The 11731-nt window shown below is 40.1% G+C and overlaps 1 protein-coding gene across 1 annotated transcript; it reads right to left on the reverse strand.

Moving 5' to 3' along the window:
• Window positions 1-6521: 6521 nt before the first annotated feature.
• MTG2 (mitochondrial ribosome associated GTPase 2) lies at window positions 6522-11629 on the reverse strand (the record flags this gene model as incomplete). The annotated part of the gene is made up of 6 exons (XM_066331063.1): window positions 6522-7660; window positions 8155-8293; window positions 8957-9175; window positions 9431-9546; window positions 10137-10284; window positions 11420-11629. Coding segments are annotated over 6 exons (1227 nt in total), but the record flags the coding sequence as incomplete, so codon positions are not given.
• Window positions 11630-11731: the final 102 nt, after the last annotated feature.

Below are 11731 nucleotides of genomic sequence, written 5' to 3' on the forward strand. Positions count from 1 at the left end.
ACATGAGACTGCATGTATACCCTGAAGTGTCCATGAATTGAAGACAGATTGACAAAGCAGACCAATCACCCTCCATTATGAAAATAATTAATACTTCGTACTCTTAGAAGCAGAAATTTAATAGACCACTATGGTGAAAACACCATTTAATATCTCTGATACAGCTTGCATTCAAAATATATAGGAATAAAATAATATGTGTAGTACTTTTATGAAGCCTCTGGCCAGTGCTCTGGGAATTAAGCTGTTATCCAAGAGCTTTCATGAAAGGAACAAGATATTTTGTTGCTGCCATTAAAACTTTTAATCAAAATGATGGTTGCAAAAGACTTTATGGAACTGTAAAGGCAGAGGAATGCTGAGACATTCCAGAGTAAGGAAAAGACTGAAGTCAAATACTGTGACTGTCATTGGAAGAATACAGCACCAGGGCAATATAAAACCTCAGCAGAGAACCAAAATGCCCAACACATCCTTCCTGAAGCTCTCACTGGGGAGAGCTCATGCAGACAGAAGCCTACAGAACAGTTCATCTTTATTTCAGAGAGATAAAGAGCTGAAATACCTTAGAAATTTCTTCTCACAAGTCCCACATGCTCCTGTCCTCTACTACAAAGTTAGAGTCTCAAAAATGAGATAATCCCAGAGAACACAGGGATTACACTGATTTTCCTTGGGAAAAACCCAGAAGTTCAACCTTCCTTCACTCATTTCTTGAGAGATGCTCCAGCAGTACTGAACAAAAGGCTAAAAGCTGGGGAAATCAGAACTTTAAAGTCATTACGATTGACTCATCCTAATAACCATGTTTTCACCTCAGCAGTTATTTCACCGAGAACCAACACTATGCAGCACTTGAGAAAAGTGCCTTCCACTCACCGTTTGTAAATATGAAATATTTGTAATCAATATTAATCACTCCCAACTGTGGCATAACAAGTTATCAAATCAGAATTGCCTCCTTCACAGCAAAAGAACACAGGACATAATTTTTAGTCTGCCTAAATGCCACTTTTCCAACAGACTCTGAGGAGGTATTTGTGTGCTGACAGAATCTACCAAATTGCCTTTGAAAAAGCAGACATATTAACTGAAAGACCAGAATGGGCATAACATTTTCTGAGAAAATCTGAACAAGTTCCTTCTTTATTCAATCACATTTGTGACCCTCTGCAATTATTTTCTCCATTAATGTATGAGCACTCAGGCTTTCCTGGCATGAAAGAGGGAATATAGCTCTTTTTTACCTTGAATATCAACTAAAAGCAAATCTTCTACTGTGCATCCATTCATCAAGTGTCCTGGTTAGCTAAATGTGATATCAGTTTTATTTCAGGCTAAATACATTAGGAAAATAATTTCTGTAGCACTAACTTAATTTAGTCTTAACATACAATTCTAGAACTGTTCTGTTGATCAGCTTCATAAGCCACTTCAAGCCATTGAATAACAATTACAAAAATCACTATCTTTAGAACATTTAATTAGTGATAATTACATCAATTAGTAGCACCAGATAGTAAATTGTACATGTTTCACATAACAATTGTTGTTATCCATCTACAGATTAAGTTTTATCTACTGTGAAAGAATTTCTGAATGCCTTAAAAAATAAATCGGAGTTGTGTGAGTGAGCTGTCCTAAAGGTCCTAAACGCTGCCATGGACTGCAGTTCCATGAAGAGGGTAAAAGTGGATACTGGAGCATTATTTCCAAAATTCCAGGTCATCTATCTTGCTACAGAATTTCTATTCAACTCTGCAAGTTGCTAGGGTCCAAATCCAGATAGATATTTTATTTCAAAATGTTTACATTTCAGTGGGATGTAGGCTTTTCCAAGCCCAGCTAAGTTTGGACCTCAGCCTTCCGTGATTCAGTTTCTACCACTGAAAGAAGATAAAAAAAATCACTCAGATACATAAGGTACCATAATTGAAACGAAAAAAACTTCTAAACCCACAAAATTTTCATCCATCAAAACCATTTTCCTAATGGCCATAAATTAGTTAATGAAACTGGAAAATTTTGGTTGATTTAGAAACAGAGATGAGTTAGCTTGCCAAAATAAAATACATTTTTTTCAGTCTATAGATCCAAGGGGCACAAGCAGAGCCGATGTGGCACCCAACCCATCACATAGTGGGGCAAGCTTCAAACCCACAACTCCTGACTCTGGAGTTACCTTATTGTCAGATTTTGATTTTCTTAGGCAGAGCTCAGCATCCCAGTAATTGCTTGTTTGCACCACTGCTTTAAACCTCCATTACATGTCTGCTGTGGGGGTGAGTAAGTGAAGAGAAGGAACATTTTCTAAAGCCATGCAGTAAGAAAATATTGATTTAATACAGTGACATTTTACCAGGTTACTTTTTAAATGTGATAAATGTAAGTCCTGTCTGGACAAAGCACTCTAGCTGTCCAAATTCATCTTCCTGAATTATAAGAGAGGAAAACAACAGGAAATGAAGAGCCACAAACCAGTATGATTTAATGAATACAATAATCAAAATAGGGATACTTCATCCGTAATATCACAGATATCTTCTTGACAATCAGTGTTTTAGCAATCACATTGCCTCATGCAAATATTTTTCCTTATAAGTATTTTCCACTTTTAGTGGAAGATTAATTTATCTGGATTTAGAGAGGGAATAGTAACTTCTGTCAATGACTGATTAGTGTGTGCAAAAAGGAGGCACTGGGTGGGGATTCACAAGTCTGTTGGAAACAATGATGTTCCAGTCTCAAAGGTAATTAAGCACCGAGAACTCAAATGCCAAGATCCAAATGAGAAATCTTTAAACCACGACGAAGCTTTTCCATATGCAAAAATTGATCCCAAACCATCAGATGCTTTCTAAAATATTGACTGTTACCGGCACCATTAATTGCCTATCGATTTCTCCAGTTTCAAAAACAAAAAAGCCCCACGTAGGATTTGAATAACAAAAGATAATTTGTTCAGCAGTTCATTTTCAGCTTTTCAATCAGTCCTAATACGTCTGGACCCAAAGTGCATTTCTAAGCCTGCATTTGAAAAGGTGGTTGTGTCTGTATAAAACATTTTCAGCACATGTGAATAAGCACAAGGCTCTTCATGTTTTGTGTCTTGTTATACTCAGTCATCATGACATAAAATAACAGCATTTGAGTTCGCTGCAGTGCTACAGTCAGGTTAAAAGCCCACCAAACTGACCCCAGGTCACCACTGCATTATGCCACTCACTCCAATTAAATTAATTGAATATAACCGGAAAGAAATGGATTGTAACAAACTGAACAACCGCAGCCTTCTTACTGAAATGGAACAGGCAGACACGAGTGAGTTATTAAACCATAATTATATGGACTTTTAGTATGGCTGGTCCTCTGTTCTCACTCATCAGTCAAGAAATATGTATAAAATGCACAAATACACGTCCTCACCTTGGTGGCATAACAATATAGTAACAAAAAGTAATATAGAAAAGAAGAGAGCTGAGCAAGGAATGCACACTTCAAGGAGTCAAAGCTATATTTTATATATACAAGGGCAGAGAACAAAAACCCCAAACCCTATGGATGACAAATCAGATGCTGTTAAGGCCTCCTTGGACAATTCTATTTCAATCAGAAAAGAGTAGATGAAAAATTACTCTCAGTGGGGAAACGAAGGACAAACACAATCTCAACATTAAAACAAGGTTGATGAAAATCTCCCTGCCTTTGTCCTTCTACCAAATAGGTTTTATGACTCAGAAAAATGGGCACACACCACATGATAAATTTCGGAACTGCTTAGAGAAAAATCAAGAGTGCAGCTTGAAGGGAGCTTTGTTCTGTTATCAAAAGTTGCAAATTCATCTTTTATCATTATTGGCATACAAATATAACCTCCCCACCAAATTATAATACTCGTCTCCAAGAAATAAATGCAGTCTTTCCAGATCTCTACAGTGCAGGCACATTTAATCTCTATTTAAAAAATAGAAAAATTAATTACTGGGGAATGGCACTAGGAACTGCAGCATGGAAGACAAGCAGAAATTAGTGCTGTCCTTTAAAGGCCAGGCTCACATTAACATCGATGAAGTTTGGCAGTGTCAGGGTGGAGTTTTCATTCACACCAAAGGCCTTTCCACAAGGGAGCACTGACAGTGCAGGAGTCGGACAGTTAGCTCATTAACAGGATCCCATGGAAGACAGGACAGAAAAGCAGCTGATGGTGGATCTGTATCCAGCAGCTTGTAGAAATTATGACAAGATCCCACTCCACGTGCAAGATCATCTCTGGTTCACAGCCACTCCGGTCATTCTTTAATTTGAATCAATGAACCGGTAAGAAGTTGTTCAGCATGTTCAAGTCAAGAGTACTTATTCACAAATCTATTATGAAGACTCTTGTAAGGACACAGACAATAATGGGAGGTGCTTCACTAATGTTTAAAAAAAAAAAAAAGGTAATATAAAATGTGCTTTAGGAAACCTTAAGTAAAGTAGATTGCAAAATATCTCATGCTTAAACACACAGATTCAATGCTTTAGTTAATGTACTGCAATGAGTCCTCAGCGGTCCTTTCTAATGCTTGTTTTTACATTAGCATTTGATTTTCTTTTTCTGAGCAATTGATACCACTTAGATTTCTCAAGGATTTACAAAGGGGAAAGGACTGAAATATAAGCCCACTACAATTAGCACCGAAGTAATATTGTAATCATGTACTAAAAAAATGCAAAAGAGCACTAAGACTGTAAAGTGCTAAACAAAATTATGGCTCAGGCTTCTCCAGGAAATAGAGAATTGACTGGATTTCACACTGGATTTCCATGGGTTATTGTCAGATTGAGAAATAAAATCTACCATTTCTCTCTCCTCTTGCCAGTTCAAGAAGCAAAGATACCATCAAAGAGTTCAGCAGAGGAAAGCAGGAGGGAGTTAAGGAATCATGAAGAAATCCACCAAAACCTAAGTCAAAACAAGCCCGCCCACACCAGCCCCTGCCAAAAAAACCACAACAAAACAACAACAAAAAACCAAAACCAAACAAAACCCAACCAACCAACCACCAAAAAACCCAAAAGAAACAAACCACAAAAAAACCCACCCTGGAAATAAATCCTATAGCACACAACTCTTCCCTTAAACAATTCACCATTTAACTGATGAATTTTTCAAAATGCATTTCCTTCGCAAATACTTTCTTTTCAGCAGAACCAGAGGTTTTTTTTTCCTCACTCCTGTGCCTCTTCTGGAATGAGATCCAAGAGATCTTCCTGTTAACTCTGAAGGAGCTCCCTGGAGCAATGTGACCCGAGTGATTAAAGACCAGGAGAAGTCCAAGCTTCTACAAAGAGCTGTTCCAAGAGTAAAGCTGGAGCTCTTTGGCACTTTTCATTGCCTGATGATGCAAAGCCTCTTTGAACCCCGTTAGGAACAGAGCTTCAGGAACTTGCTGCTGTCACCTCCGAGCAGGTGGCTGAAATGCTAAGAACAAAGAACCCAACTCCAGGATCAATGGCACATTCCCGGGATGCGTCAGGAAACCTGCTGTGCTTTCCCAAACCAGTAAATAGCACTGTTCTCGCTGCAAGAACTGAGGGTACCTGACCACTGAAGGAAGGGTGGGAGTTCCTGAGAGTACTGAGGCTTTGGAAACAGCCTCTGGCATTCTCAAACACACCCAAAGAGAGTGCAAAGGATCTGTGGGTATTAGATAATCTGCTAACCAGCTTTGGTGTTCAGGCAACCTTCCCCTGGTTTTATTAAAAGTGGCTGAAAAGCATGCAATAGCAGGAAGAACAGCAGTGAAGCCTAAAAATGCTGCACAAATCCAAACAGAAGAACAGAACTGAATATTAACTTCTGTTTAATTCAACTCAGTAAATCCCAGGGATGAAGCAAAACATGAGAGAGACTTTAGGATTTAATATTAGTTTTGATTTTTTCCTGATCCTATTTATACCAACATCACTGCTTATAAAGCAGAGATTACTTCCCACATCTGACCACAATTAGAAATACTCAGAATGTGAATTTAGGAGAGGTAACTACTTGATTTCCCATAATTTATTAATCAACTCAGGCTTCCAAATTGGCCTTTACTTTTTCAGAATTAAAACTATGCTTTTAAGGATGTTCCATGCAGAAGCATTAGACTACCAGGGATGAAATCAAAAATGGGCATTGAAAGAAGCAGAGAGAATTATCACCTTCATGGTGGTGTATTAGAAAAAGTGGTCAGAGGCTACAGCTGAGTGTTTTTTCATATCCGCTCAGTTATTTCCTCTATTTCTGACAAGATTGTCTTGGCACCCCACAAGCCTGTTCAGGTCCCTTTTGAAAGTTTAATAATATGTTTTGATGAATTTTGACCTTCCATTATTAAGATAATCATCTTTTACCAGAGTATACAGAAACAGCTCTTCTTTCAGTATGAGGAGAGGGCAAAGACCACTGTTCTAAATTAAGATTCATGAATCCCTAAAGTTTAAGAACACAGTCCATATAATCACATAGTTAAAAAAAAGGGACACACAAACAACTGTATTTTTTTTTAATTTGATGTATCTAAGCCTAGGATTTCTCAGAACACTGCCTGTGATCCCTAAACAGGAGAACTCAGATGTGAGTATCAAACAGCTGGTTCCTGGCCAGTTTATTCAGCTACTTAGCTGCTGCCAGCATTTAAATACAGTAAATTACTTATAGTAACGAGAAAATCATTTCAGTCATTAATTGCAGTTCTTTCATGGTCTTCCTCCCTAAAATTACTGACCTGTGAGCTCCTCCTCTGAGGAGAAAAACCCACCCCAAACCATAACAGGTGAAAAGTTTTAAGACACAACTGAAATGCCCATCATATAAAAAGAGATAAACACAGGACCACCTGATTTTATTTTAGAACTTCTGTTTAGAGAAAATTGACAAAGCCACTTCACCACACTTCATAAAAATCAACACCTCCTGCAGATCCTTAATTTCAGTCATTTCTACTGGACAGCATTCTCTTCATTCCATAGTATGACAAACAAGAGCCAGGTTTCCAGTCCAACACCCATCATGATTACAATTTCCAAGCTTTGTTGTCAAACTTCAGACACCTCAAAGGTGAACAAACAAACAAAACAATCTTCCCAAAGCAGCAGTCCAGAACAAATCTCCATGCTGTGCCTTTCCATTTTTAACAACGAAAACAACCCACAAGAAGCCCGAATCACAGAGATGCAATCAAACTGCTATTTTAACTTTGTTCTCCTTCCAGCAGAGTTCACAGCAGTTGTGGCTTCTACCACTTGACTGGGCTTTGTCCTCGTGACTGTTCTGTCTTCACATAAGTGTCATACAGTTCCCTCAGGTGCAACAGCAGCTCCTCCAAGTTGTCTCCTGTCAGCGCAGATAACGCGATGACCCTCTCAGCCACCCGCTCCCTAAGGAGGGGCAGGTTGATCCTGGACTGGGCAAGGTCAAACTTATTCCCAATCACAACACAAGGCCTCTCAGACAAGCCTTTCTCATAGGCCTCCAGTTCATATTTCAAGTCTTGCAGCTGAGTCCACGGCTGAGGCACAGAGAGATCCACCACGTACAGGAGGAAGCGGCAGCGCTCAATGTGCTTCAGGAAGGCCACCCCCAGCCCACGGTTCTGATGGGCACCTTTGATTAGGCCAGGAATGTCAGCAACTACAACAGAAATTTCACACTGAATCCAGCAGATCCAATAAACCCCCTCCCAAAATAAAAAAATCCCCTCAGTCTTTTACTGTCTCCAGTGTGTCAGTACTTTTAGAATTATGTCTCAGTGCCTCAATACTAAAGCACAACTTATAGTAAGTTTGCTGCCGTTATCTTTTAAAACACCTAAATTTAGATTACTCCAGTAATCTAAATTACTGGATTTAATTTAGTAAAAATTTAGTAAAATTTAGTAAAAATCCAGTAAATGTCAGTCAATCTGACATTTACACTGACTGACACTAAGATACAGATACAGATTGGCATTAAGGGTACCTACAAGTGTAGGTGAAATGGGCTTCCAGCAGAGTTTTGTCTGAAGTTCTTTAGATTTAGCAAGATGTCTACAGAACTCCTGAACTTATTTCTACAGCATTTTAAAGCATTTACAAAGGTGACACAAATTGGTATCAAGGTGCAAACAACAAACTTCCAATTCTTACCTGCCACTTGTTCATAGTCTTGATAGTGGACAATGCCAACGTGGGGGTTTAGGGTGGTGAATGGGTAGGCAGCCACAGCCGGCTTTGCCCGGGAGATGGCTCTCAAAAGTGAGGATTTGCCAGCATTGGGAAAACCCACCTGGAATACAAACACCCAATTTCTCAATCTTTAAACAAACCTGCAAAATTCTGCTGGCCCAGACAGTTATTCTGCAGTTGCTGAACTACATCAAGAACATTTTGCAGCAAAGCATAACTTTCACAGCTTTGCCAGTTGGTGCTAGACTATTTTCATACTCAAATACAAAAATATCTTAAGCTCAAAGTTGACTCAGCATTTTTCATTTCAGAGGGTGATAAACCTGGTTCTATAAATGCCAAATGTTTAATATCTGTAAAAAGAGAAATACAGCGATGAAATAGATAATTTGAACTTTATCTTTTAGAGAAAAAAAAAAAAAAACAAAACAAGAAAACAAACTAAAAGAATTCTCTATACTGTACTGTCCATCTGCAGAACCAGCAGACAAAGCTGCTGTACGTCATCAGCAATCACTGATGAATCTTGTTTCCCTGTGTATAGTGTGGATTTTAACAGAAGTAGGACAACACCAAGTAGCAAGAGAATGACAGCTCTGTGAATCATTTTGGACACCTTTCTACCAAGCAACAGCAAGAAAGCACCGAGCTGCATCCCCAAGCAAGCAAGCCAGGGGCTAAGAAAACGTTACCACACATTATTTCTTCAGTCAGTCAAGTGTCGTCCTACAACCAAATGGAAGCTGAACCAACAGAAACTCACCAATCCTGCATGAGCTGTTGTCTTGAGCTCCAGATGAAGGACTCTCTCCTGCCCTGGCTCTCCTGGAGTAAAGGACGTCGGAGCGCGGTTTTCATTGGAGAGAAAGAAGCGATTCCCTTTCCCTCCTGCTCCTCCATAAGCTGCAACGTACTCCTCTCCATGCTGAGTGAGGTCAGCCACAACTTTGCCATCCTCCTTCACCAAAGTACCTAGAGGGACCTTAAGGTGAAGAGATGCAAGCATTACACTGAAGTTCAAAGCCTGCAGCAGATCCTCCACCAGCCAGTTTCAGATTTGCTGAAAAAATCACTGCTGCATGTTCTCAAGGTGAGGAACCCAGAAAGAGAATTGTATTTCATTAAACTCAAACAGTACCCATCATTACACATAAGATTTGCTCAGAATAAGGTTCTCCAGCTCGAAAATCAGCCATGTACCAAGCTCCCACACAGCAGGCAACATCCACTGACTTACTTTAACATACACGTGTGCACCATTAGCTCCATAACAGTTTTTGCTTCCTCCTCTCTCTCCATGAAAACCCTGATAGAAGGGGAACACTGAAGAAAGTGATTTCATTTGCTGGTCAGCTGTAAAGCAAAAGACACACATTTTCAACACATTGCTTTAGTAAAACAGGCACAGAAAAGCTACCTCTTGACTGTTCCATCCCTTTTTGAATATTGCATGAGTGTATATCCTATTTATTGTCTCAACAATAACATATCAGGGAAGGCTAATATTAATCTAAGTTGTGATGAAGTTTAGCTGTCTGTACTTAGCTGCTTAGGTATATTAATGTGGTCATTCCAAACCAAAATTAATTTGCTAGATTAGATTTTACAGGAAGGTGGTGATAGAAGCAGCCTTATTCATCTTAAGAAGCAAATTTAATCAGATCCCAGCCTTAACAAAACACAGTCAGGCACCAGGCACTAAAGTATCTGTAGAATACCTCAATTTTCAAAATTCTTTTTAAGGCTGTCAAGTATCACTTATGTCCTCCTTACTACAGCTCAGGACAAAACTTCATAAGCAAAGACATCTCATACAGAAATAACCTCTTTAACCTTTTTGCCATTTACCATTTCTTACCATCCACGTGGGGCTGGTTTTGCTGGGGCGGGGTGTTAAGCAGTGAGACAACACCACGAAACGGAACAGACTCAGCGAGGTTTACCTTTAAAAATGACGTGACCCCCATCACCTCCATTTCCACCATCAGGACCTCCAAATACTTTTCTGGGCTCACTGTAGAAGGAACGGCCCCCTCCTCCTCCTTGGCCTCCAACCACGCGCACTTTGCGCTGATCCACGAAATAACGTGTCTGCAACAAGGGTGGGGGGTTGTTCCCTCTGAGTAAAACTTATCACTCTCGTCTCTCAAGAAGTTTTAGTTAACAGGCAGACCTGCTATTTTTAGCCATGATGAATTCCATTCAACAGTTAAAAAAAAAAGAAACCAGAACTCTGAATCAGAACTCTGCTGCCATTCATAGATCAACTAAATGCAGTGTACTGAGTGTAATAACAAAAGAAAAACAGGTCTCATCTGTCAAGTATTTTTAAGAGCTTTTTTTAAAGCAAATGCCTATGACTGTGTTGATGTAACTTTATCTGTCTCTAGCAAAGGGGATGAGGGGATGATTTCCCAAGGGAAAATACGAGAGAAGTACATTCATTGACAAGTGGAATTGTTTACACAAGAGGGATGAAAAGAGAAAGCACGACAGTGATCACCGTAACTTTCAAACTCTGTCAGTTACTAAAGGACTTCATAATGAGAATGGGCTTTAAAAGTCACTCTTAATAAAGGGCACAAATAGTATGTGAGGAAGAAAATGTCTTGTTAGTGTTATGATACCAAAGATAAGCAACTGAAAAAAAAACCCTCTCAACTGAACTTTTGACAATCAAATTTATACTACTACTGAAATGCCTCTTTCAGAAAGTATCTGGCACCACCACATGGCAAGACAGTAAACTATAGCTTTTAATGGGAAGTGATTTATGGATCACTAGAAACTAAGATTTTCCAGAGACGTGCAAATATAAAAATAAGATGAAGAATATATTCTACGACCCTGAATTTTCTCTGAAATAAAGTGATGCCTGCTTGACAGCTGACTACATCGCAAGACCAAAAAACAAAACAAACCAAAACAAACAAACAAACCAGTGAGAAACAAACCAGTATTTTAGATTTAAAGCTCAAATAGCATTTTACAGCTTTATCTTTAAAAAGACTTTCTGCTTGATATAATTATGCAAGAGGCCGAAGGGAAGGGAAGGGAAGCGCTACTACGATCACTGTGAACACCGCGAATATCGCGGGGCAGACTCATTCCCTCACTGCTCTGGAAGTCAATTACATTTTAGGCAGTACTTCCTCACTCCAGAGGGCCAGAGGCAGGAGCCGTGTCTGAGGCAGCCCAAACCCGGCAGAGAGAGCCCAGCACTTACCAGCCGCCGCTCCGAAATGGCTCTTTTCTCCCTCAGCCGCCTGTCCTTGGCGCAGCGGGAGCAGGTCGTGGAGAAAGCCGGCGGGCCGAGCAGGAGCAGCACGGCCTTCCTGCCCCCGGCCCCGCAGCGCCTCAGCGCGGCCCCGGCAGCGGCCATGGAGGGGACACACACAGTGCCGCCAATGGAGGGGACAGACACAGTGCCACCAATGGAGGGGACACACACAGTACCGCCAATGGAGGGGACAGACACAGTGCCACCAATGGAGGGGACAGACACAGCACCGCCAATGGAGGGGACACACACAGTGCC

This window comes from Sylvia atricapilla, chromosome 16 (genome assembly GCF_009819655.1).
Source record: "Sylvia atricapilla isolate bSylAtr1 chromosome 16, bSylAtr1.pri, whole genome shotgun sequence".
Taxonomy (NCBI): domain Eukaryota; kingdom Metazoa; phylum Chordata; class Aves; order Passeriformes; family Sylviidae; genus Sylvia; species Sylvia atricapilla.